Genomic DNA, 27,607 nt, shown 5'->3' with positions numbered 1-27,607 from the left:
ATTTTCATAAGGCCAGTGATAATTTTTCGTACTCATTGCGAAGAAATTTCTTTACCAGAAAGAGGGATTAAGTTGATTGGATATTCTAGCTTACCCACACCTTGCTTCGTCAATATGTTGTTTGTGACTCCCAGAGTCAGGTCGTTAAAGTTCAGGGTTTTTTTTTGCTACTATTGTGGTCTGGTCACTGGTGCTTTCTATAATATTACAATGACCAAGGTTGGGCTGCTGATTGACTACACTCCCTTATACCTCTTTTATTTGTTTTTAAAGGAATATCTACTTTTCTAATTCTGTAGTAATTATTTTTGCCCTTTTGCAATACGAAAAAAGATTGAAATCCTTAATCCATCAAAACAGAAAAGCATAACAATCTCTCAATCCAATAGCAATATCGGAGAAAGTAAGGTTTAAACTGCATAAAAAACTGGCAAAGATGAGATCAAAAATTGTATAGTGCACTCAATTAGACCTTCCCTTTAGCTGTTCCATAACAGTTAAAAGTAAACCATGCTAGGGGGTGTATCTCCAATTAGTTAGTATAAAAAACAATAAAGAAAGAAAGAAAGGAGAAAAAGGAATGCAAGAACAACCCACAAAACAGTTGCTAACTTAGAGGCTTCAGCAAGATCAGTTAGCAAAGACAAAATTGTTTTTGTACCATAGTCCATATTTTGACGAATAAAACCAGCCCGATGAGCAGCAACAAAGAATCTTTTTTTGGAGGAAAATAATTACTTGAGGACAAAATCCACAAAATACAATAATTATAGTATAAATGGTTGTGAAAAATATCACAATGCACAAAAAAGACTGAACTCTAAGCTTAGAAACTAAAAATAGTATCAAAATATCAAAGACTAATGAACTTTATAAAAGTTTATGGTTGCACATGTCCATTATGTACTTACTATGGGAGCTGTTTTTCCTTTATTTACAGGATTTCACTATTAGGTGTGTAAAATCTTTGGTTAGAGAATGGAAATCACGAGTTATTTTGCTTTTCCTTAAATAACATCCATCAAAATGAAGAAGATAAAAATGTTAATGCATCAAAGACATTTCCTTCTCAGTTTTCGAGCAATAATGCAGCTAAAATAAATGCTCAAGACGTGGAAACACAATGTGATGCAGGGGGATCCGAGACAGATGATGCTGAGCTGTCAGATTGCACATTGATGGCGCTGAGATACCATAAGTTGGCAGATCAGCGCAAAGGCGAGAGTTGATTGTGATATGTTCCTCATTGGGGCCGTTTTGAGTGCGTTTCAGTCTTTTGGACATAACTTTGGCTACGGGTGTTGGAATCGCGCATAAGACCCCAATTCGGAAAGCCCCTTTCGACGCGCACGCTGTCCACATCGAGCATGGCTCCATGTGGCCTTTTTTCGACCACAAATTCTGCCGTTTTCCCCTCCGAATCACTAGTTTTATTTATTTTTACTATTTATGGTAATATTTCACTTGTCAGTTAGGAAGTCAATTTAAATCCGATTTGGGCCGGATTTTTTGCAGATTGTTTATTTTATTTCGAATTTCAATTTAGAGTGATTTTCGGGATTTTGCTATTTTTGGTAAAATTCGAATAAACATGATTTTTGGCTATAACAGTCCGGCTTGTGGACTGATTTTGACATTGTTTGATTTTATAATATTTCGTTAAACCCTAGAGACTTGTTTTCTCTGGTTTTGGGTGAATTTTCTCTTGTGAATCATCTGTTGGAACCAGCCTACAGGTTAATCGCTATCCTGTCCGGCGTCACAATGAAATTAGATGTAAATGTCAACAGAAGGAATAAAGAATAAAATGAACCTGAAGTTTACAGGTTAGTCCCTTACGCATCAGAAAAAACATAATTTTACCCCTCCTATTCTCGTATCACAAAGATCTATAAGAATATATCAGTTAAAGTCAAAAACCTCAGCCCGAATCAATTGGACGTCCTTCACCACAAACTTTATGTTCTTCTCTTTCAAGGACGGAACAGACGTCATTGGCTAGAAGTTTAGGCCACCAAAGACCGTTAAATCGATATCCCCATCAGGAAGATAGGTCTTCAAGGGAACAGACCCAAATGGAAATACCTGTAAATGTAATAAATACAAGATATTACACGAGACATATGTCACAACAGATATTATAGAAATAAAATGTATACATTACTGATATTTCTGAAATAAAACGTATACATTTCTCCGACATTAACAGCCAGCTCTACCTTATCTTGTTTCATTTTTTCTGGGACTTCATTTATTATGGGTGTACTACCAGAAATTGACTGCGTAATCTTAGAATTCAATGCGTATTCCCGAATAGTCTCATTTTCAATCATTCTACCATTTATTTTACCAAGTTCAACATTAGCCAGATCAGTAAACATTTGTATGTTTCAAAGAAACAACAGTATGTTATTGGTAACAGGTAGTTTTGTTGGTTGCTTGATTTAATAAATATCTTGTATCAGAATTTAGAAATTCTATGGCTCCAAACTTGAGTATTCTCTTATTTATTACCCATGTTTAACATTTAGGTAGTATACTGTCACCCATTATCCATATGGTCACAACTGAAATAAAATAGGTTCATTTCAGCTGCAAACATTAAATGAAAATTTTTGAAACTGATTTTAACAGTCACTGGTAATTGTTTTTGAAGTGCATTGCTAACTTGAAGTTTAAAACATCCATTGACCACCTGAGGTAAATGAACCGAGTTTGATCGATCACAGATGTCGAATACACAAAGCACCCCACGAATAGTGCCAAACTCATATATAACAACCAACAGACGAGACATTAACTACACATGGCATTCATAAAAGTATAATATTAATATGACAGAAGCCTCATCCATGTGATAGAGAGAGTATGCATTTCCACTGAGGTCTATTTCTACAACAACTACCAGTCGTTATCGAAAGTTTTCACTTGGGAATGAAAGAGGTTTAACCATAACAAACACCACAGCTTCTAAATTCTAAAGTAATGATACCAACGAAGCTTCAGTTTGCCAGAAACCACATTACCTTTAAACTGAACTAAGCGTTCTTGAAGGAAGAAAATCAACATCAAACAACAATCATTCTCAGTCATAATTTTATCAACAAATCCTAATCCTTTTTTCTCTTAGGTAGCTCAAAACTACACAATAATTAAGTTTAAGCTATACTCCATTCTAAAAATCGTGTACCGATAAATATATCAAACACGGTATTAATATCCAGTCTCCACCTAGATTACTAACTTTGCGAAGTTAACATTCTATGACAGAAATAATAATAATAATGATATTAGCATAATGTTAAGCTATTTAACAGCTTAATTAATGTTCAAATAACCACTTAAGAAGACAAAGATGGAACGATGCAACCGAGCTCCATGGAAGCGGCAAGTGGAGGTGTATTTCGGGATGAGAATGGTAAGTGGATCGTTGGATATAGCAGGAGAATCAGCAAATGCACTGCCCTCCAAAACGAATTATGGGTTGTTGCAGATGGTCTTGAACTTGCTTGGCAACATAGCTTCCGACATATTGTGATCAACACCGATAATATTCAAGTGGTCCGCAATCTCAACTCTCTTCCCCAGTCGTTTGAGCCTACGCTTCTTAGGAGAATCCATGCTTTTCTCAACCGGTCCTGGAGCGTTAGAATCAGTCACACTCCGAGGGAAGTTAATCGGCTTGCTGACTGCCTTGCTCGCATGCGATATTGCCGAAGCATGGAGATTTCCACGCTCACTCAACACCCTCAGGAAGCTCATCACGTTTTTAATTCAAACATGGATAATATGCTAGATAGATCTACCCACTAATTTGTTGGCTATCTTTGTTACCAAAAAAAAAAGACATAATAGACATTTACGAGCTCATTGTAGACTTGTTCGGAGAAATGCCGCTGCAATTTGCCCGACGAACGGAATATACAACGAGCTTAACTCAATTCCATGCCACCTCTGTTCCAAGGAACTCATCAAATGCATTGTACCCGTCTTCATTGCTCCTTTACCCATAATCTCTCTGAACTGCATACAGATTCACATACACAGATTTTGATGAAACCATTAGTTGAATATATACAACACAAATTGCATGATCTAAGATATTAACATCAAAAACCTCTCTCTAAATTTTCTCGGGAAAATGAAATAATCTTTCAACGTATCGACCTGAAGGATCGGTTTCAACGAATCCAGGCTGAGATTTAACAACATCAACACATCTTCCAATACGTGTCTTCAAAGAGAAACAGCAGACACCCTCAAAAGTTGTGGGACTTTGCGTAATAATTCCATCTTCAGAACGACAAGTATACGACTATATATATAAGATTTAAGAACAAGGCAGATGGAATAGAATGTGTTATATGATCCCAGATTTTCCTTTGAGAGGGTCTATTTTTGCGGTAAAAGCTACATCAACAATCAGTCAGCAATTGACAATATCTGTGTCTAAACTTTTGTTTTTTTGCCAAAAACCAGAGGCCAAGATATCAAAACCTGAGGGAAAAAACAAAGGGAAAAACCAAGCCATAATTCCATAAGAATACATGAATAACTCACTAAGACAATTAAGGGGGAAAATTAGTCGAAATGTACATATACATCTTCGAACCACACAAAACTAATCAAATTCCATACATGGCTTTGGAATAGCTATCAAACAGTCATATTCAAACAAGCCGAGGCACCAGGCCAACTTCGTTAGCATTTACTGTCACTCTATTCTTCCATGCTTTTCAACTGTATAAATTCAGATCGATCATTCTCTCTTCGCTGTTTTCAAATGGATAAAGGCGGGAAATCTTCTTTGTTTTTTAAACGGAATGATTGTACAAGTATCCTGCGTGTTAGAAGTGGAAAGAAAAAAAAGGTCAGAGTCGGAGTATAGCATACATCGAATTTACCCTGATACAAATAAATTTCAGATTAAACAAGGAATTCTTGAACCTGCCCTGATCCATGCTCGCTGCTGATTTTAGCCTTTGATTTCCTAATTGTTGCCAGCTAGCAGTCATGTTTTGAGCATCAGGAGAACCTTGTTTGATAATTCTCGGAACAGACACAAAAAAGGAAAAAAATTCTCGGAATACTATCTTCATCGGAATATTTGATTGATAATAGTTTTCTAGAGCGACAAACAAATCTCAGCTCAAATCTTTTGTTTTTCATTTTAATCGTTTATTCTTTCTTTGATGACTTGAAATTCTCTGTTTTATGTGAAAGCTTAAGCTTCACCGGAGAGATTTCGTTTTCGCGTGGGCTGTAAGCTGCTTTTGCATCACCTTGTTTTTCCTTTGTTAGTTGTTTTTGAATTTTCGGAGACGAGAATTGGAGCTGAAGCGAAATTCAAAGCAAATATATATAGAGAGAGATGGATACAAAATCGTTGCGGAATTTAAAATCGTTGCGAGATTCGGTGGTTTGAAAGGCGATGTTGGAAACTGAATTTTTAATTTGATTGGAACGAGGAAATCGGGAATGATTTAGAAATTTAAAATTGTAAAAGAGTTGCAACTATGAGTTGCATCGAAGAAGAAACGAGAAGCGTAGTCGTTTCAAATGGGTTGACAACGAGTGCTCAGGAGTTGACAATTAATCAAAATTTGCTAATTGACTCGAAATTGTTATTTATCGGCTCCAAAATCGGTGAAGGAGCTCATGGCAAAGTATACGAAGGAAGGTCAGTCTCAATCACTCTGTAAATTAATAATATTTTTTTTATTAATTTACTCAGAATTATTTTCTCAGACGCCAAAATAAACAGAGGAAAAAAATCATGATTGACGGTAGTTTAGTGGTAAATATTTTTATTGTAATCCGAACTTTTTTGTAGTTAATTATCCCCCCCCCAACCCACGAAAAATAATAATAATAATAACAAGCTTAATTTGTTGTTTTAGATAGAAAATGTATTTTATGTTCTTATGCGAATGTAACAGTAAAAAAATATAAGAACATTGCTTTCCTTTGTGATAATTATTATAGTTTCCGTCAGAAAATTTTGGAGGGAAGACAGAAATGCTGGAGATGGTATTTTAATTTGTAGAGTTTTCAAGTGAAACAATGTGATGGAATAAATTGTACCAGTTTTGGTTGTTCAATAAGGGTACTGTCCTAGTTTCATAAGGATGAGTGAGTCTAAATTTTTTTTTTCAGGTATGGTGATCGGATTGTCGCCATTAAAGTCCTTCACCGTGGGAGTACTGCTGAGGAAAGAGATGCCCTCGAGGGTCGTTTTACTCGGGAGGTTAACTTGATGTCTCGAGTGAAACATGAGAATCTTGTCAAGGTGATTATTCGGGAAAAAAGAGAGAAAAGAAATGCAATATGCAGACTTTCCATTGATGGAATCTGTTGTATATTTGTTTCTCAACTTGACAGTTCTTTGGAGCTTGTAAGGACCCGCTGATGGCTATGGTAACCGAGCTATTACCTGGAATGTCCCTCCGCAAGTATTTACTTAGCATCCATCCAAAAATTTTAGACCTTCCTGTGGCTTTGAATTTTGCACTGGACATTGCTCGTGCATGGATTGTCTACACGCCAACGGGATTATACACAGAGATCTTAAGCCTGGTATTTCTTGAATATTTTTTCTCAGTTATGTTAAATGCTCCTTTATTGAAAAGGTTGTTAGCTGGCCTGTATGATTCAAACCCGTTCAATGATTCCTTATGGAAGCATCTGGATCATCTCTTTCTCCCTCTCATGCATATGCATGTGTGCATGAATTCTTCACAGTTGTTAAATAATCTTCACACTGTGCATGAGTGGCTTAGATGATTTTCTTTTTGAACTATTTGCTGGTTCAGTGATCTCTTTTTTTAGTGTCTGTTTCCTGTGTTTTGTTTGAACAATATTATTCCTGATTTTATATAGGAAATAGTATGAAAATTTGAAAACCGGAGCACTTGAAGGTGCAATCACAGGCATTTCACTGGCTGATGCCTATCTGAGTGAATCACAGCCTCGAGCTGAGTGTGACTTGCAATTTACTCTTTGGTGTAATACATTGGTTCACGGTTCCGTATGTATTTATTGATTCCTTTTGCTAATTGCAAATGTATACGGAAATTTATCAATGCAGACAACTTGTTGCTTACAGCAAACCAGAAGAACGTGAAACTTGCAGATTTTGGTCTTGCTAGGGAAGAATCTGTGACTGAAATGATGACTGCAGAGACCGGGACTTATCGCTGGATGGCCTCCGAGGTTTGTACGATTGTGCCACTACTGTATTAACAAAAGAGAGATTTTTTTTCCTTAGTGAAGATTGAAACTTACACTTTTGTTTAATTATTTGAGTGACGTTAGTTATGGAAATCATCACGTTTTAATCAAAAAGAGAAGTTTTAATGCTGATATTCACACACATTTATTTATATGTTTATATTTTAATACTTCAATTGCGATTGCCTTTAACTACAGACAGAATGACCTACTCTTTATGCCCAAAAAATGACTATTATTGCCGTTTGCTTTAGAGATTACTTGGCAATCCCCCTTTTGGTAATTTGTTGATTAGCATGTACAAATGGTTTGTGATTTTGGTTGTAGTTGTATAGCACCGTGACATTGCGCCAGGGGGAGAAAAAGCATTACAATAACAAGGTTGATGTCTACAGCTTTGGAATTGTCTTGTGGGAATTATTGACCAATCGCATGCCATTTGAAGGCATGTCCAATTTGCAGGCTGCTTATGCCGCTGCTTTTAAGGTGCAAGTCTTTTAGTGAACATAATTACGCATCATAGATGTTTAAACTAACTGATAACTAACTAGGTTGGTGCTATATGACTGCAGCAAGAACGACCCATCCTTCCGAAGGATATAACCCCTGATTTGGCATTTATAATACAGTCATGTTGGGTTGAGGACCCTAATATGAGGTCCAGCTTCAGTCAGATAGTCCGTATGCTGAATGCTTTTCTCTCCACACTTACACCTCCTCCGTCATCAATACCCGAATCAGACACCAGCGAGAAAGCAGGAACAAGTAACGGAACCATAACCGAGTTATCCGTTCGTGCGAAAGGGAAATTTGCTTTCCTACACCAATTGTTCGCTGCGAAGAGGACAAGGAACTCATAACTGGTGGTAATTTTTTTGGCAAAAAGTTTCTTTTCATTCCAACTCAAGAAAGTTTTTAATTGGACCTCCTCGTAGTAAGGATTTTAGTGATGATTTTCTCGTGAAGGAATTGTAGGAAGTTGGCAAAATAAAAGAATAACGGAGCACCATTTACATTGTCTAGTCGACCTCGTTGGTTTCGAATTTTCCCACTTCATATTAAATGTTTCCCCTTCAGCAGGAAAATGGTTATTACAGTGCAACTTTAACAACTTGCTTTTAGCTTGGGTTGTAGTTCAAGTGACTGGCTAAGAGCTTGTTTCCTAAAGAGATGTTATGTATGCATTTCATGTGATACATTTATAGATTCCACCGATGCTCAGTTTCGTGCTTTAGGCATTGTTAACGAAGCCGGAGATGCAGTGAATGGATAGGTTTGTGCTTTTCATACCATGCAGTCGACTCCAATGATGATACATGAGGAGCAAAAGTAGCTTCCTTGGTATGATGCTAAATGTTTCTTTTTGTCCGCCTTTGCTCGTCCAACTTGCCATTGCAGCTTTGATCCTCGGCGTCTTGTACTTGGGAAGCGTTGTGGATTGATGTTGTTATGGGTTGCATTTTTGTGCGTTACCATCACCATTATCCATTTGAGTTGGAGCCGAAGGTGTTAAAGCTAGGAAGAACACCTCCTGGGAAAAAAACAAAGAGAACAGAAATGGAGTGGTAGAAAACAGAATGTAGGCTAAAGACTATGCTTAGCCCTTGGTCAAAAGACCTGTTAATATAGCCACGCCGATTGCCTCCTTCATGGATTAACACTGATAGTTTAACCCAACAAAGGACAGCTGGCTTAACCGCCTAACAAATTACCAGAAACAGTTAGCAAAACCAACAGCTAATGGCTCCAGCTGACAACCCTTCCACCTGGCAATGCTCAATTCTTAACTGAAGGCATTGACATGCATTTGGACGGTGAGATTCAAATACTAAATCCGCTTATGTATTTTAATTATTTTTTCAATTGTGTTTTATTTCATGTTATATATTATTCAATAATAATAACAACAACAATAAAAATAATAATTCATCCAAACAACAACAATAAAACCCTATTCCCATATACAATGGGGGTAAGGGGGAGGTAGGGTAGTAGGCTGCCCCAACACCAGGTTGAAAGCAGCTTCCGTGGAAGACTTCCGGCAGTCAGAAAATTAAAAATAAAGATAGAATGCAATGCATGTATAGTTAAATAAATAAATACATAGTTGAACAGTGTTAATAATGTAGTATTCAAAAATGCGCGTCTGTAAATGGGAAGTAATCCCTGCAAATAAATCCCTGCATAAGAATCCCTGCAATAGACAGAAACGTAAGAACCGACAAAATTTAAAGAGGAAACATGAAGAAAATGATACACAGAAGTCAACGATAGCAAGTTACGAGAAGGAATAAATAAAATGGGTTAAAACCTAAACAAAGGCAACACTACTCCGCTACCCTAGTTCTAAGCCTCCATAATTTCCATTGACAGAAACGTATAAAAAGTATAAGTCATGTAAATTACTACAAAGACATTAAAAGAAGACAGATATGATACACCTTACGGATGTGACCCGCACTACTCGGCTACCCTGGTCTTAAGTCTCCATAATTTCCTATTAGAGGTCATGTCTTCGGTAAAGTCTGAATCATTCAAATCAAATTTTAAATGAGTTTTGTGAAAAATCAATTTTATGTAAAGAGAGAAGTAAAATGCGAACATTTTGACATCTATCTTATAGTAAATGACGAATAGTGAGAGACAACGATTGACTACAAGCGACAATAAAAAAAATCTAATGTCGAAAGTGTAAATCTTTTAAAAGTTCAATATTAATCTATACACCTCTAAATTTCAAAAAGATTTATTCACATTATTACACTGTTACAATTTAACGACCCCTAAATATAAATGAAAACAGAATCAAAATTTAATGTTATTACTAGAACAATTAAAAGTTTAATAATATAAATAATTTAAAGATTAATGATAATGATGTAATTGTACTTTTTTTATTGGTTGAATAATTTTCGAAGAGAATATTTTATGTTAGGTTGAGTATAAAATTTAGTCTTCGAGAGTCTAGATCGTGTCATCTCCCACGCCCTAAATATGAAGGTTGTTGAAATAATAATTTCATTTCGAGACTGGGTCCAAAACTAAGTGGACGGTTGAGATTTTCTGCCACGATTTCCGTGTCGTGTATTTAAGCAAAATTAATTCTTTTCTGGACATGGAGAGTCAATGGCTTTTGAATTTTGAGCCAACATATTCCACAGTGAACCACACAGCCTCTTTTTCCAAGAGAAACCATCGGATTAAATCGTGATCTTTCAGATCTTCCTCCAGATTAAAAGTTGAACCCTTGATTCTCTCATCGCCGTATCTCTAATGAATCTTCTCCCTCGGGTCAACTCCAGATTTTCTCTCAAAGAACTACACGAAAATCTCCGTGCTTTGGTTTGCTGCGCCTTTTGATTATCTTCACAGCTCATTCGATCTCTTCGGATTTCAGTGGAATAGGGAAATTGGGTTTTCTTTTTTCAGCCGAGCTTATTCGGTGTTCTTGGCATGATTCTGATCGAGGAAAAAGTTGGTGTTTGAAGTGGGAACTCTGGTGATGAAAAAATGGGGGAAAATGGAAATGCAGCTGCTCAGCACACTGCAATCAACGCAGTTCAGGCATTAGGGAGAGGATTTGATGTCAACTTCGACACGAGGCTGTTATACTGTAAAGGTGTTGCGGGTTCTAGGATTGTCGAAATCGACGAGGAACACGTTAGGGATGTCTACTTGGACGATCAACTTGTTCTGCACAATATTTCCAGAGATATCAAGAACTCCCAGGAGCCTATTGGACGTCATAGTTCTGGGGTTTGTAATTTTCATGAGGTAAAATAATGTTGTGATTTTCTGGGTTTAGCTCAAAGTAAAAGTTTGGAGATTTCTTACGAGGTTGTAGTCTGTAAGAATTGATATTTGTCATTTGTGTTGATTGTTGGCCTAGAGTAGTTAAATAGTTTCTTACACGGTATGTCCTATGGAAGTATACATGTAATGTTTGATTGTTGGTGTTTGATTACAATGATTTGCTATGACTTGATTTCTTTCAAAATGATTTGTATTGAGTTTAACAATTTCTAATTTACTTTTTTCTTAACTACCAACTGCAGATGGTGGAGTATTTTAATAAAAAAACTAATGTGTCTGGTAGTTTTCCGCTTGGTAGTTTCAATTCTGCATTTAGCTTTACCGGTTCGATGAATATTGATTTCGCGGCCACGAAGATGCTCTCTGTAGATGGATTTTACATTCCACTTGCCAAGTTTGAGCTTACAATGTCCCAGTTGGTGTTGCAAGAAAAGGTTAAACAAGCCGTCCCAATATCTTGGGATCCATTATCCTCGGCAAGGTATGCACTATTTGTTGGTTAATGTAAAATTCTTATAATATAGGTTCAAGTCCTAATTTTGCTCTATTTTACAGTTTCATCGAAACTTTCGGGACACACGTCATCACTTCTGTAACTATTGGTGGTAAAGATGAGATATACGTCAAACAACATCACTCTTCACCCTTATCTACCATGGAGATTAAAAACTATGTGCAGGATATTGGAAACCAGAGATTCTCTGACAATGAAATTCATAGAAGTTCAGGTCAAATCAAATTGAAGGATAAGGCTAGTTCCACACTGTTTCTATCATATTTTTATCATCCTTCATCGTCCATTGCTGTCTTGATATAATTTCTAAACTTTACAGGGTGTTGATCCTGGATTATTCAACAGTCAAGGGATATACCCTCAACCTTCCAACGCGCCATATCTTAATGGAAAAGAGGTATTTAGATGGCTTGTCGGTTTTATTAGTGAAAACTGGAAATCAATTTGCTTATGAATATTTGATATCTTTGGGGTGCTATTCTGTTACAGTTTACTGTTTGATCAGATAATGCAGCCACCCCATGCAGTGGAATTAAGCTTTATTTTGGTGGTGGTTCTTGTGATTATTCCTACTGTTCCTCTTAGTTTTTTGTATGGCAATGATGTAAAGTAATGACATCATCGATCACGATTGAGTGTACAGGAGAGGCTAACATGCATAGTTTATTGCTTTTAGTTGCCAAAAGATATTCAAGTATATCTTGCTTTAGGATTAGGTTTGGTGGTTCAATTTTTGTATGGTTTGAAAGTGGATATGGCAGATTGCCTCTGGTTTCCAAAAGATGTTATTTACATGATTTACCTGGAACTCATTCTTTTTTGTATATCATTTACTCTTAGCCAATTCCAGATGTGTGACTAGATGTTTTTGCAGGATGTTACGGTCATTTTCCGGAGGAGGGGAGGAGATGATCTGGAACAAAATCACACTCAATGGGTAAAAACCGTCCGCTCCTCTCCTGATGTCATTGAAATGACTTTCTATCCTATTACTGCTCTGCTTGACGGAGTAGCTGGAAAGGAGCATCTGGCTCGTGCCATGAGTCTTTATCTTGAATGTAATACAACCAAATCTTTGTGGTTTATCAGATGCAATTTGTTCTTTCTCATTCGTTATGTTGCCAACGATTCTTTTTTACTAACCTAAATATTCGGTCTGATTCTCTGCAGACAAGCCTCCGATTGAAGAACTGAGATGTTTTTTGGAGTTCCAGATTCCTAGGATATGGGCTCCTGTAAAGGACAAGATTCCCGGCCACCAAAGGAAGGAACCCGTTTGCCCATCTTTGCAATTCAGCATGATGGGGCAAAAACTTTACGTCAGCCAAGAGCAGGTATATGTTTATCCAACATGTCTTAATTGTTAAATATCAAGCTCTTTCACTTGTTGGTGAGACTAGTTCGTAAGAATCACAACTGGCTTAAGATCACAATTAATTAAGGCTTCTTGATATTTTTGTGCTGTGTGTCTTTGCGTATATGTTATAGAATAGTGAGACTAGTTCTCAGTCCCCGCGTATGGCTCATTGTCACGTAACGTTTAATAATGAAAGGCACCTTCTTGATGTCTATCGCTACAAGAAACTTTACCAGCTTTAATAGCCGTTGTTTTTGCTCCCGAGTGTTGAGTTGAGCTTTATCTAGCTTGATAACAATCGCACATCTTCTACGTGCATTCTAAGAGCCATAACTATGGTATGTAATATAACTAAAATGCAAAATGGAAGTAAATTGTTATAAAAATATTTTGCGTTTAATCTAGGCTTATTGTAAATTGCAGGTCTCAGTTGGACGTAAACCCGTAACAGGCTTGCGATTACGACTAGAAGGAACCAAGCAAAACCGTCTTAGCATTCATCTTCAACACTTGGCTTCTCTTCCAAAGATCCTTCTTCCGCACTGGGAAACCCATGTTGCAATTGGTGCTCCCAAGTGGCAGGGACCGGAGGAGCAAGATAGCAGATGGTTTGAACCTGTGAAATGGAAGAATTTTTCTCATGTCAGTACTGCACCAATCGAAAACCCCGAGACCTTTATAGGTGATCTCTCTGGTGTCTACACTGTCACTGGGGCACAACTTGGGGTCTGGAATTTTGGGTCTAGAAACGTCTTGTACATGAGGCTCTTGTATTCTAGGCTTCCGGGTTGCACGATAAGAAGATCTTTGTGGGACCATTGTCCAAATGACAAATCAAAGAAAGTTGCTGCTAATATGAGTGCTACCAACTCCGGCGACTCAAGCTCCGGCTCACAAGAAAATGTGGTAAATAAGTTAGCAAAATTTGTTGATACGTCTGAGATGAGCAAGGGGCCACAAGATCCTCCGGGTCACTGGTTGGTCACCGGTGGAAAGCTTGGTGTCGAGAAAGGCAAAATTGTGTTGCGAGTGAAGTACTCCTTGCTGAATTATTGAATCTCTTGGCACCAGCTTCAATGTTTTTCCATTTTGCATGTTCGTATGTGTTAATTGTGCTTGTAAAGAATTGTGCTGTGATGAATCTGGTTTGAGTGGGTTAGGACATGTATGCAAAAGATGGAGTTTCTTCCTGTTGCAAGTGCTTTGAATTTTGTAGGGGGGAAAACCCTTTGAAGTTGTCTCATTTTATCTACATGAGGAAACGTTCTTGTACAAATCACCCCTTTTGCGGCTACTGATGTCAACAAATTTTGTCTAGAATGAAGCAGCTTTGAACGATTGTCCAATCTGCGAACCATGAGACACTGCATCGTAGTCGGCTGTAGTCCTACCGTTTCTGGCAGTGACTTCGAAGTAGAGGCTTTGGGTATATTCCTTATTGCTTGCAGAATCATACCTGAAAATGCTCAAAGTTATAAATTAGAGCAAGTTGGAATATATTTTATGTTTTCAGGGGTGAAGTATAGCATCCAAGTTGCAGGTTGTTTTAATGAAATTTCGCTTCCATTAACGAAAAGGATAAATATCAGTTCACTTTTATTTATTTATTATAAAGTTCAAAAGGGCAGGATATATTATTACAAGATGTGCCAATCAAAATAGTTTTCTTGTTATGTTGATGTCAAAAGTGGGATGTAAAACCGAATGAAAACATGGCAGCTACCTGCACCAAGCTTATCAAACAGCTGGTTTGCTACGTACCCATATTCTCTTTTAGGCTTTTCACACTGCATGCTCTGGTAGCCAAACTAAACCATCACTCAAGATCTTACCTTTTTAAAGATATTTCTTTTACACATTTAATATCTGATCATTGGGGAATTAATTAGGGCGAAATTAGAGGTGTTTAATGAGTTAGCACTATGTCAAAACTAGGTAAAAGCTCCACTTAAGTTGACTCGGCTCATGGCCTTAACGAGTTGGGTCGAGAAAAGTCCAACTCGACTTGGTAAGTTCGCGAGTAGCTCGTTAATTTTTTATATAATTATCTTAAAAATTTATTTCATTTAAAAAGTGTTAATTTATTAATAAATAATAAAAAAAATGATAAATTGTTAATCTATTAATTCTGTAATAAACAACAAAAATTACTAAATCATTAATTAATATTTTACAACACTAAAAAATAAATAAACGGCCTTCGTGGTAAAATAATTGTTATTATTTTTGAGGACTAGGGTTTGAGGGTTCAATGTTAAAAGATTGAAAGTTATTTTTGAACAAATATTATCTTATATTAATTCCGGATTAATTAAAATTTTAACTAGCAACTAATCAAATTGAGTAATAAAATTTTCTTAACGCTGCCCAGCTCGCTACCTCTAGGTGAAAACACTAGAAACAGGTTCATATAAATAAAGCATTCCATGTCCCCTTCTTTACTCACTGCACAACTAGGGTTTAGACTTAAGAGCTATGATGAGGGGGAGAATTTTGAGACTCTGGCAAGACTTGAGACATCTCCGTTTTAAAACCTCGGTAACACTTTTGCTTAAATAGTTGGTATTGGGACATAATTAGGAGAGAGAATCCCGCGGGTGAAAGCGGTCCCCGGTTCGGATACCAAGCCACCACCTATAGGCAGTCCTGTGTTTTTGCCTTATCCTATAGGCAAAGGAGATGCTTTTTCTATGTTCCTGTCTACTTGGAATCTTCAACCCAGAACAACTTCCAAACTCCTTTGTGTTGCAAAACATGAACACCAAACTATTCCCTTTAGGGTTTTGACAACACTTGTTCTTGTTTTTGTCTCAAAGTTTCAAGCGGTGAGCTTCAACTATGTTACCATCAACTGTGAATATGAATTACCGGCGGCTGCTTGAGACAGAACTGGGTCCGGCAAGTGGGAACAAAACCCACTACGATTCTCACACGCGCGACATGAATCTCGACAAAAACCAGGCGGTTATAATGGCAGCTCTTTTATGCACCGTGATGTGCGCCTTGGGGTTGAACGCCATAGTCCGATGCGTGCTACGTTGCATGCGCCGCGAGAGTCCGGAACAAGCCGCGACTCGCCTCGCGATGACCGGACTCGAAAAACGCGATCTGCAAGGAATCCCGGTGGCCGTTTACGGAACGGACGGGAGCTTTACGTCCACTGAATGCCCCATTTGCCTTGCAGAGTTCCTCGACGGGGAGAAGGTACGAAAACTGCCAAAATGTAAGCATGGGTTCCATGTGAGGTGCATAGACAAATGGCTGCTGTCACACTCGTCGTGCCCCAATTGTCGCCATTCCTTACTTCAACATAAGACACCAAATAAGGATGTACTTGTTCAAGAGGGATGCTGATGTATACAATGGGGGTTGTTGTTTGAGTTTGGAGAGCTTTAGGGACCAAATTGCAAATGCTGTATGCTCCCCTTTTTCTTTCTTCCTTCGTAAGTTTGAGGTTACTACATCAAAGTAAAAGTGTTCAAGCAATTTGCAATTTGCAAGTTTCAAGTTTCTTTTTCAATCTTTTGGTGTTAATCTCTTAGTAAAAGTGTGGTCCATCTTTCAACTTGCAGTCTTTAAAGGTCTTGGACTTAATAATTAATTTCTTTATGTATTTTTGCATTAATTTTAATTTGTCTCGTATTTTCTCATCAATTTATCCCTCGGAGTTGTTTAATTTTATCATCCAATACCTTACACCTAGCTTAAAACCCTAAACCCTTAAGTCTAAAACCCTAAACCCTTAAGTTCAAAACCCTAAACAATAGAAAGATATTTTAAACATTGATGAAATTAAATAATTTCGAGGACTAAATTGATGAAAAAATATTATAGAGACGAAAATGATAAATTAAATCTACTACTGATAATGATCCTTAGGCTTAAGAAATCAAAGTTGAATGATTAAATGTACAATTTACCTAAAAGTAAAAACGAGTAACAGATCCTGAACGGCTATTTTGTGATGATAGTTAAAAAACCACATACCAACAGCTCTTAGTTTTGTTTCACTGAGATGGATGCAGTCTCGAACTAAAAAAATGCAACATTCCTGGAAATTAAACATCCAAGCCAGAACCAAGATCTTCAATTTCAAGCTCAAAGCCACCCGAATCTTACCCGCCGGCGGCTTCCACCGCTTCTCCCTCCTCCTGAGGCTCCACAACTTCATCCTCAAACTCCGGCTGAAATCGGGCTCATCAGTTTCAATCTCCACACAACAAAAACGAACCTTCAAATCCACATTTCTCGGTCTCCTCGACAAACTCCGACTTCGCCGTGCAAACAGAGCGTTAACAATCCGAAACCCAGATCTTAAATCTCTTCTGAATCCCTTCGCTAACAAGGTATTGGGTAATTCGTACTTCTTTTTGTTTTTTCTTTTGCGTCGAAACAGCTTTGATCTTCGTTTATTTTGCCGTAGGATTCGAACGGCGGCGGTTCTTTTGTGATTGCGATTATTGCTTTGTTGCTGCAATCGAATCGTCATGGAATTATAACTCTCGCTTCGCTTGTTTTGTTGTACTGGATTCTGTATTTCGAGAAGCATTTAAGGGGGGAAACGAGAAGCTTTTGGATGGTCTTGATTGCCGGAGCAGCTGGTTCTTGGGTTGCTTTCAATTTAGGCAAAGGTTACGTTTCGAACTATGCGTGGAATTGGATTGAGTGGAGCTATGGATACACTGTTTTTTCTGGGTTTTTGTATGCAGCTTTGAAGGTGATCTTCGCTCTCGTCAAAACCATCTTCTATTTTTCAAAGCTCAAATGAAAATATTGGCCTTAGATTTGTAGAATTTTTTTTATGTAATTACTGATCTTGATTGATGTAACTCAACATTATTGTGTTCATTTAAAAATGTTTAAATTTATGGAGGATCAACAATGAATTATGTATTTTAGAGAGTAAACATCATTTAAAAATAGGATAAACTACACTTGTATAATTACACAATTGGTCTTTGTTACTTATATTTTCTTTTATTTTGATCCTAATTTTAATAAATTAAAATAAATTTAACTATCGAATCAATAGGTGTCATATATCTTTAGTGACAAGTGTCATCATTTGATTAGAGAATTAAATTTATTTTAATTTAATATATTTATTTTTTTCAATCAGAGGGTCACACGTGACAAATATTTGTACCTTTATACTCAATAAGAATCAGCTGCAATTTCTGGAAAACAGATATCAAGATCACCTAGTAACGGCTTAACGGGATGGTTACTCCGGCAAACAGGTTAAGTTTCTCACCATAATTGCCACCAAGAAACAAGCTATCAGTTTCTCCGGTGAGACCGCCTGCTTTGGCATTGACCCTTCCACCCCAAGTTTGTTCCTCCTCTCATTACAGGAACTTGAAATGCAACATGCTCAGCAGCAAGCCTTAGAAGGACTAGTCTGCAAGGATTTTGATTGTTTATAAAAATTATTCATTTATTCATATGTATGTAAAGAGTGCAAATATGATCTGAAAATGGATTTATTATTTTCTTCTAATCCAGATTGCTTATAGTAAATAATAGATATTTGGTTTCGGATTCGGGTTTTATGAATGGAAAAATAATGTCTGGAGAAATTATAGCACATAGGAACTGGAATGTCATTAAGGATCATTCTCATTTTCACCGTTTTCTTCATCCCCGGTATCATGTTCTTTTGTGGCAGAAGGGGAACATGTATCACCTTGTGGCTCACCTGCATTAACGATCTGTGGCGGAGCATGTGATGTTGAGATCGCTTGCTGATCAGATACCAAGCTTGTAAGACCATTCTCCTTGAGGTAAGCTTCCAACCGGAGGCCTGCAACTCTAAGAAGATTCGTCATGCTCATGCGGGTGGAACCTAATTGCCAATTGTCATCATGACCAGGGTCGCAGTTCAAGTCTATCTGTCCCTCGTTGGCTTCAACCGATTTCGGGACTAGGCTGTTGCTCCGGCTCTTGGATTCTAACTCACTAGCTGACCTTGCTTCTTTCTCAAAAGGATGGCGTAGTGATGGTACATGTTTAGAGCTCCTGTCGACTTCAGCTTCTTCTCTGGATCACATGCTTGCTGATTCCTTAGAGCAATCTCCGCTTCACGCTCCGACTGCCGCTTCTTCTTGCGCATCATGAGGGTTTTAAAACGACGTTTTACCGTCATGCACACAGTGCACGTGCACGTTGGCTTGTGTTTTCCCTTCCCACTTGGAGGCTGGATGCACACAATGCAAGAGCAACCGGGACGATGCCTCGGGTGTTTAGTTGTGGTCGCCACTGTCATAGTGCCGGAATCAGCTACATTATCTCCAAGGATTGCAGCATTGGCTAAAGTGTTCAAACCAGGTGATGACTGATTCTCCTGGGTTTGCCTATGAAATGCTACCATTCTCCTTTTTTTGAAATCTGTATATAAAATATAGCTTAAATGTAGCCTATGGAATAAGCATGTGATATCAAGATATAAATTTACATATATTTATAGTCTTGAAGAAATCAATATGCACAAGCACTGTGTTACATATATAGTCTTCAAGTTAAAATATTCTTAGAATGTACCTCTGTCCAATCTAAGAAGATTTTCTAGCTCCCTTGGGGTGAGTTCATCTGGTGCGGAACATGAAGACCTGGCAAAAAAATTGCAAAGAAAATAAAAAAAAAAACTTTCGGAACTCGTTAAAGATAACAAATAGGATTACAAGGGAACAACGGTTCCGAAAATGCCGACCTGCTTTGGTCCCATTTGTTGTCTGCACATTTCCACTTAGGTGGAAGAAGAGCATCAACAGGCAGCCTTCTCCATTTATAACAACTATCACACTGGGTCCATTGCTCTTGTCCCCTGAGGATCATTCTTACAATTCAAGACTAAGTAGATATACCCTAGTAACCCGACCATAAACTTGAGATATAAATCGATCCTTTCAAGTGCAGAAACAAAAATGTAGACAGAAATGCATATGCTCACCCTGTTGAACGGACGGCAAAGATGCTCCTCTTCCCGAAAACTGGAGGTTCCTGTGTTCATAAAATCCTACATAAGCATATTCCCACCTTATGTCTACCACATGGTTAATTAGAAAGATCAGTTAATGGTGCAATTGATGACTGCATTCTTCCAGGAAATGTACTCACATCATATTCTTCAAAATCATGATCCTCAATCGTCACAATACTTGGCTTGATACCTGGGGGAGGGTGGAGCAAATCCTGAGCCTCTTCCCAAGTAAGTTTCAGCTCCAAAGCATCCTGACCGTCAGTTAGCAACCTCTTGCTTTTGGACCCGATATTCCAACTTCTTTTTTCTCTCGGCAGTTAACATCGGTGATAGTAATAAGTCCTCCCTTGTCCTATCCTCATTACTTCCAACTGAACTCAAATGTTTGGACAGTCCATTAAGGCGGGTATCTGTGCTTCCCTTCAATGACTGAAGAAGGCCAGAGTAACCTCTAATCATGGGCAGATTCTTGAAAACACCCGAAAAGGAACTTTCATTTGATAGAGTTCCATTAGGAATGGCAGACGGTATGGTTTCCTGTATATTTGATGGTATATATATCAATATTATATGATCAAATTTGGTAAAATGGAAGGTGACTGTTACATTACCTGAGCTGCTGCAGTGTTTGTTGCTTTACGAAACCCCATAACAAGCTTTCCTTCTGGATCCTTACGGCTAAATGTGACTGTGCAAGAGAACCATAAGTGAAGTTACTCAATGAGAGCTAAAAACAAAATATTTGGATTGCTCCTTCCATGATAAGGTTCAGAGTGGTACCAGTATCTCCAGCTTGCAACTGCATGGACTGTATGCAAGGAGTCACACCCTCCAAAACATACATCCTGCTGTTATTATTAGGCCAGAATCTGAACTGAAACACCCATTCCTTTCCCTTCACATCTTGAATCCTGAGGGAAAGACCCTCTGGTTGAGATATGGGTGGAAAAAAAGCCTGCAAATTCATTCTTTGTTATAACATACACACAACAGGGCAATGTAACGGTTGTATCGTAAAGGTTTTCAAGGTCACAGTGGCACCGCAACAGTAATTTAAAAACATAGTTAGTTCTAGGAAGCAAATCATGATATAACGTCTGCAATATCAGTTGCAACTGTAGCATTATAGAATAGAAACTAACTTCAGCACATGCTTTTGGCAGTACCAAACGACCGATCCGTCCAGCATCACTTGCACTCAAAACCTTTTCAAACAGTGGAACAACGGTGGAATTTGAACTGGAAAATTACATGGTTAAGGATTGGGTCAACAGATAGAAATGGAAAAAAAATTGTAGTCTAGCATTTTAACTCATGGTCGGGCACATAACAATAATGACACAATGGAGGATACTCTCCAGAAATTTGTTGCAATTCTTGGTTGGTTATCCTAGGCCAATAGCGAGGAAGCAACTGATTTCGTCCACGTCCCTCTGCTGGGGGCCTAGCCACTCGTATCTGGGGTACCATTCCTGCATTCAACTCCAAACCAGTTGCAAGGACCGATGTCGGGGGCTTGGGAAGAAGATGGCCAGATTTGGATGCCTGTTGCAAGACTGAAGACATCTTGCCCCTTTCATCTACGACTAAACTAGGAAGGCATTTTGGTTCCCAATGAGCCACCCAAAAATACTCAAGTTCGTTTGGGGCAGTGACTCATAAATATTAACGTTACAAGTGGTAGGCTTCACAGCTTGAACCGATCCATCAGATCCTTGATCAATATTTGACAAGGATGTGCTTCCACTTTCTCTAGCAGGAGGCAAATTTTTCTCTTGTTTCATTTGCCCAAAAGACCGACTTGAGTCATCATTGTGAAGCTGAAGCAACCGTCTCAGCCCTCTGCTTTCTGCATTGTTGCTCAACTGCATAAACTGTAGGATTTCAGTACTTGCACCACTTAATTGGTTGTCTGCAGAGGTTGAGTGCAATTGACCAGCTTCACCCTTCACTATACCAAATTCATTAGGCTTTTCATCTTCAATCATCTGTATACACATGCTTCAAAAGCATTATAAATACTTCAACTTTTACATGCAAAGGCCTACAGATCAAGAATCAATTACCGATCATCAAACAGTAAGAGACTGAACCATAGAACTAATATAACAAAGACAATTTTAGAATATAACGGCAATTATAGTGATTGCACAATAAAAGAGACCAATATTTTACGTGGGAAACCCTTTCGGGAAAAACCACTGGCAGAAGAGGAGAAAATTCACTAATGTAGAAAGAAGAAAGAAGAAGAATACAAGAGGAATCTCCATGGATAACCTGTGAGAAGACCAATTCCAAACTCTAATTTGATCTTCGAAAGAATACATAGCCTGTTTCTTTAGGAGAGGAAGGAAAGAGAAACAAAACTTGAAAAAAATATTGTAACAAAAAAGGATTGCATCCCATGGCGATAACAACCAAATAGAATTGAGATGGGGTAATATGAGTATTTTAGGGGTATACATACCCCCATAAAAATGGTCCTCATTATCCTAAACCCTACAGCAGCATCTTTTTCACAGTATTTGGCATGAGATTATAATGCAGGGCTATAATTTGATATTCTAACATGGAATAGAATGAACAAGTTGATCTTACACGGTTAAATCCAGACTTTGTAGCACAGCTTACACAGTTGATACCTCCACTATCAAGAAGCTCAAACAACTCCTTGAAGCAATACATCCACAATGGAGACGCTGCCAACACCAAAAGCATTGAGATTAAGGCATTAAGCACCATAGTGTCTACAGGGACAAGGCAACAAACTAACAATTTGGGGTCACCCCACCTTGCCACATGAAGTGCACTCCCTCCACCCAGAATCCTTTGAGTGGAACACATCACAGAATATCGATTGTTCATATGAAGACCTACAGCGAGAGAAAAACATAGATGATTGTTTCGAACAATGGCAGTCTTAAAATAGCAACATCTGGCCAAAAACCTTGGCCTTGTTTGGATTCCTCTGTTGTATTTAGCTACTTTTAACCATTGAAGAAAACAAAATTCATCAAAATATCAGTAGTTTCAATAACTGTTCCATTACCCGCACTGATCGCAGAGATTAGCAAAATCTCCAGACCGCAGAGTCCAGCCTTTTCTCCACTCAATCGACGTGGACGCGCTGCAGAGTACATTCATGCAGCTCTTTGAAGCCATACTCCAAACTTAATTCCTACAAAAATTCCATAATACAATCTATGTTTATATATGTATCTCGAAAACAGCGAAAAATCCTCTAAAGAAAGCCAATCAGTGAGCTAAAAGCAAAACAGAACAGAGTCGAAATTGGTCAAACAAGGATACTCATTAATTTAAAAAGAAACTGAAATAAAAAATATAACTTCTTGAAGAAGATAAGAGAGATCTGCTACTTGGGCGGCGTTAAATATCGTCGCGAAAGGCAAACATGCTAAATTCGCTTTTGTTTTACTCTTGCGTCTCTAAGACTTGGAGATGACGATGCTGCCTTAAAAATATATCCGCCGACAGAATCGAGAAAACGAGGAGTTTCTTCCGGCGACGGTAGAGTTAAATCGGCGACGACAAGAGGTCAGATAACAGCAAACGAATCATGTGCATGCAAAAGCAAAAGAGAGAAGAAGAAAAGAAATAGAGAGAGAAGAGTTTGGTACTTTTCAAAGATAAAAATGCATGCACGATGATACTTCAAGACTCGGCCAACTCCCACTATTTTCATTTCTTTTATCTTCCGCGTTTAGTTTACGAAATATAAAATTATTGTAAGATTATTGAGAATATTATATTTTATGTTTAATTGATTTAATAGAAATGTAAGATTATCGTATTTGGTTAAAAAATAAAAAATTATTAAAATGTATATTTGACTAAATTGTCTTTATTATATATTTATTTTTTAACAAGTTAAAAAATATTTATATATTTTATTTAAAAAAATTAAATTCATAATATTTATATATTTTTTTATAAAATTAAAAATATAAAAAAGTTTAATGAAAAGGTAAAATTTTATTTTAACTTCTGAACTTCATATAAAATTTTAATTATATATATTTTTTTGTAAATGTAAAATAGTTTAAAGATAAATTTGTAATTTAACCTTCGTATAATTTTTATTATTCAATGATAGAAGAATGATATTTTTGAAGAAAAAAAATTTAAGTACATTTTAGTCTAAAACGCTGATAATCCAACAATACCTAAGAAAAGGGAGATAATGATATTTCTGGTAATATACCCAAAAAATTTACTATTGGTAATAAAATATTACCGAGAATGAGATTCTCGACCAACCAAATATGAGAATGTGGATTTCATTCCCATGAGAATATCACATTTATTGATCCAAACACCCCCTTATGGTTTAAATAAAATATTATATTAAACCATCGTTTTTACATTAATTTTAATTATGCACCTCTTTATCCTTAATTTTTGCAATATTATAATTTATAACATTGTTTATTCAATATATGATAACTACGACCACTGTTAATTATATTTAGAACTGAATAAAATCATTTTTTAATATTTATTATTTTAGAATATTCACTACCACTTATAATTTCTTATTTTTAAAATTTATTAAATAATTTACTTATGTAAATCTATGAATAAATTTAATTTCTTATTTTTATAATAATTTAATTCTTTTTTTTTAAGAAGCCGTTAATTTTATTAAAATATAAAATATTTAAATTACAATAAAGATTTACAATTACAAACCGTAAGAACACTTTCCAAAACACAAGAAAATTAACCACTTAAGATCGCAAAAAGATCATATCTGACTACATCAACAACAAACCACGAAAGATATTGAAGTTATTGAAAGAACATCGACAAATCGCAAATCAGAATTGAGCGACTTGAAAATACTATCCACAAACGTAAATCGTGAATCCAAATTTAATTCGAGAGTCCAAACCAGGGAAGATCAACATAATAACAAATAAGCGATATTTTAATCAATTGTGACGATATCAATTCAATTCTAAAAAAAATAAACAGAAACAACGGCCAAACGACCAAAAAATGTGCTGTAAAAAAAAACGTACCATGAAATAAGAAGAAGACGTGACATAAAAATATGATTATAAAATTAAAAAAAACAATAAAATAAAGATACATTAATAGAAAAAATGATGAATACTTACGAACGACAATCAACACTAAAATTGATATGCCATTAATTAATATGATATTATTCAATCAGTATCGGTATTGTGGTAAGGTATATTGCACTATTAAAGAGAGAATTAAATTCAAAATTTAAAAGTAATATTATTAAGAAACGATTATAAATTTTAATTATAAATCATAAAATAATCTTAAAATTAAAAAAAAAATTTAAAGTAACTCTTTTATTTTATAAAATATAAAACAAAATCGATTTATATTACGATCGAAGAACGTAATTTCCTTGTCCGCGAAGCGTATAAAAGTATACGGCGTGTGGACACCGCCGTCAAGTGCGCCACTTGTCATGCAATAGTATCGAATTCAAAATCCATGGCGTAGCCTTGCTTATACCCCTTTATTACTGGCAAACCACGAGTAATTATTGTTTCCGTTGGACAAAATAGTCTTTTCAATCGTCCACGCCGTCCAACGGGAATTTAGCGTGCGTAGACCTCAACTGTCAACGATCATTACACCGTTGAACCTCTTTTTCACGTTTTATTTATGACGTCATGTTATCGACGTGCTGATGTTAGGTGACCTTGGATGTCCGCTTAACTACCGCGCTGAAAGAGAAAGGCCAACGCACGCGCTGAAGAACCGGAAAGCTCTCCTGCACCATGAGTGACTGCACGCGTGGAGGTGCGCGTAGAATGGAAATGAAACAATGAACTGGTGGCTCGTGGCCTAAACACACGCCTGGAAATGTGGGGCTAATGAGTATCGATAATGATAGATTATTATGTGAATTATAAAAGGTAAATTACGCTAATGGTCACTAATATTTGGCTTAGTGTTAGTTTTCACTATTGATATTTGAAATGGAAATGAAACAGTGAACTGGTAGCTCATGGCCTAAACACAGTAAGGAAATGTCAGGCTAATGAGTATTGATAGTGATAGATTATTATGTGAATTATAAAGGGTAAACTACATCAATGGTCACTAATGTTTGGCTAAGTGTTAGTTCACCATTGATGTTTGAAATGGAAATGAAATATTGAACCAGTGGCTCGTGGCCTAAACACACGTCAGGGAATGTCGGGCTAATGAGTATCGATGATGATAAATTATTATGTGAATTATAACAGGTAAATTACACCAATGATCACAAATGTTTGGCTAAGGGTAAACTACGTCAATAGTCACGTTATCATTTGTTACAAAATGGTCACTAACATTATCGTTTGTTATAAAATGATCACTCCACGTTAACAGGCGCTAACAAATCATTACTACAATAACAAAATGCTGACGTGGCACGTTAAACCAGCTGACTCAACATGTTTGACCGACCACTTGACTCTTCTTCTTCTTTTTCTTCTTCTTCTTGTTGTTGTTGTTGTTGGAATTTTTCAATAAAAAGAACTTGTTCAAGTAGGCATTGTTCCATTCAATGGTTACAAATACAAATTATTTTAGGTTTCCATTTAGTTTGTTACTTAAATCTTCTGTTTATCTTATGTTATTATTCATTGCAGATGGACACTTTATTAGCGGTAGAACACTTGAGATGCATCGAATGGCTTAACACAAAGAAGCCCAACTTTGTCTTGTATATGAATTATGGGAGTGCAGCAGTGATGTCAAATCATCATCTAAAAGAAATTGCTTAGGGAATTACAAACAGTAAGTACCCATTTTTATGGATAGTTAGACCTGATGTCGCAATGGGTGAATTGACTGTTTTGCCAACAGAATTCATGGAGGAAATAAAGGGAAGAGGCTTCATCACATGTTGGTGTCCCAACAACAATTATCGATATGTATGCAAAACATGGGGCACTGCCATGGAAATCAACCTAGACGTAAAGCGTGACGATGTGGAGAGTCTTGTTAGAGAGATGATGGAAGAAGATGATGGGCAAAGGCAAAGGAAAAGGCAAAAGGCAAAAGGCCTTGAAATGGAAGAAGAAAGCTGAAGCTTCCATTAGTAATGGAGTATCTTCCCTTACCAACTTTGATAGAAAGAAGAAGAAGAAGAAGAAGAAGAAGAAGAAGAAGAAGAAGAAGAAGAAGAAGAAGAAGAAGAAGAAGAAGAAGAAGAAGAAGAAGAGAGTCAGTTAGTTTAATGTGTCACGTCAGCATTCTGTTACTGTAGTAACGATTTGTTAACGGTTGTTAATGTCGAGTAACCATTTTGTAACAAACGGTAACGTTAGTGATCATTTTGTAACAAACGATTACGTGAGTGATCATTTTGTAACAAACGATTACATGAGTGACCGATTTGTGCTTTTTCAAACATCAGTGGTGAAAACAACACTTACCCAAAAATTATTGACCATTGGCGTAGTTTACCCAATTATAAATTACATCACTAAACTTTATTATCAGTTTTATTTTGGTCCCAAATAGGGATGTAAAAAAGTCGAGTCAAGCTCAAGTATAGTTGAACTCGACTCAAAAACTCTGAAATGGAGCTTGATTTGACTAAAAAACTCACGGATTTAAAATTTTCAAGCTCGACTTGAACTTAAAAGCATGAACTGAAGCTCGTAAAAGCTCAAAATGAAAAAAAAATCTTAAACTTAATTCGATTGAATCC

The 27,607-nt window shown here is 36.9% G+C and overlaps 3 protein-coding genes and 2 pseudogenes across 4 annotated transcripts; 4 read left to right on the top strand and 1 right to left on the bottom strand.

Annotated features, from left to right (window-relative positions):
• Positions 1-5,099: 5,099 nt before the first annotated feature.
• Positions 5,100-8,115, top strand: LOC120113680 (annotated as a pseudogene).
• Positions 8,116-10,360: 2,245 nt separating this feature from the next.
• LOC120113662 (MACPF domain-containing protein CAD1-like) lies at positions 10,361-18,956 on the top strand. 2 transcript variants are annotated; one of them, XM_039134745.1, is made up of 8 exons: positions 10,361-11,004; positions 11,286-11,524; positions 11,599-11,794; positions 11,877-11,954; positions 12,432-12,615; positions 12,728-12,891; positions 13,338-14,112; positions 18,946-18,956. In XM_039134745.1, exons 1-7 carry the CDS (start codon positions 10,741-10,743, stop codon positions 13,968-13,970), a joined length of 1,758 nt encoding a protein of 585 aa, XP_038990676.1. In that variant the 5' UTR covers positions 10,361-10,740; the 3' UTR covers positions 13,971-14,112; positions 18,946-18,956. The 2 variants fall into 2 exon arrangements, with proteins under 2 accessions (XP_038990676.1, XP_038990671.1); XM_039134740.1 differs by having other exon boundaries at positions 11,599-11,797.
• On the top strand, positions 15,694-16,268 carry LOC120218492 (RING-H2 finger protein ATL74-like). The gene has a single exon (XM_039215407.1). It carries the CDS (start codon positions 15,753-15,755, stop codon positions 16,266-16,268), a length of 516 nt encoding a protein of 171 aa, XP_039071338.1. The 5' UTR covers positions 15,694-15,752.
• On the top strand, positions 16,920-17,709 carry LOC120113690. Its single transcript, XM_039134761.1, has 2 exons — positions 16,920-17,260; positions 17,338-17,709. Exons 1-2 carry the CDS (start codon positions 16,934-16,936, stop codon positions 17,680-17,682), a joined length of 672 nt encoding a protein of 223 aa, XP_038990692.1. The 5' UTR covers positions 16,920-16,933; the 3' UTR covers positions 17,683-17,709.
• LOC120113641 lies at positions 18,473-23,470 on the bottom strand (annotated as a pseudogene).
• Positions 23,471-27,607: the final 4,137 nt, after the last annotated feature.

The sequence above is a fragment of the Hibiscus syriacus genome, unplaced genomic scaffold, assembly GCF_006381635.1.
Source record: "Hibiscus syriacus cultivar Baekdansim isolate YM2019G1 unplaced genomic scaffold, ASM638163v2 tig00000778_pilon, whole genome shotgun sequence".
In the NCBI taxonomy this organism is placed as follows: Eukaryota; Viridiplantae; Streptophyta; class Magnoliopsida; order Malvales; family Malvaceae; genus Hibiscus; species Hibiscus syriacus.
Note: the sequence above shows the minus strand (reverse complement) of the source record. Positions and strands in the feature narration are given on the sequence as shown.

What these genes read in the sequence shown, in the direction of transcription:
- LOC120113662 (XM_039134740.1), top strand. Translation starts at nt 10,741, where the DNA reads ATGGGGGAAAATGGAAATGCAGCTGCTCAGCACACTGCAATCAACGCA. An exon ending in GGGTTTGTAATTTTCATGAG is followed by an intron (nt 11,005 to 11,285) that starts GTAAAATAATGT and finishes TACCAACTGCAG; the next exon opens with ATGGTGGAGTATTTTAATAA. An exon ending in GATCCATTATCCTCGGCAAG is followed by an intron (nt 11,525 to 11,598) that starts GTATGCACTATT and finishes TCTATTTTACAG; the next exon opens with TTTCATCGAAACTTTCGGGA.
- LOC120218492 (XM_039215407.1), top strand. Translation starts at nt 15,753, where the DNA reads ATGTTACCATCAACTGTGAATATGAATTACCGGCGGCTGCTTGAGACA.
- LOC120113690 (XM_039134761.1), top strand. Translation starts at nt 16,934, where the DNA reads ATGCAGTCTCGAACTAAAAAAATGCAACATTCCTGGAAATTAAACATC. An exon ending in TGAATCCCTTCGCTAACAAG is followed by an intron (nt 17,261 to 17,337) that starts GTATTGGGTAAT and finishes ATTTTGCCGTAG; the next exon opens with GATTCGAACGGCGGCGGTTC.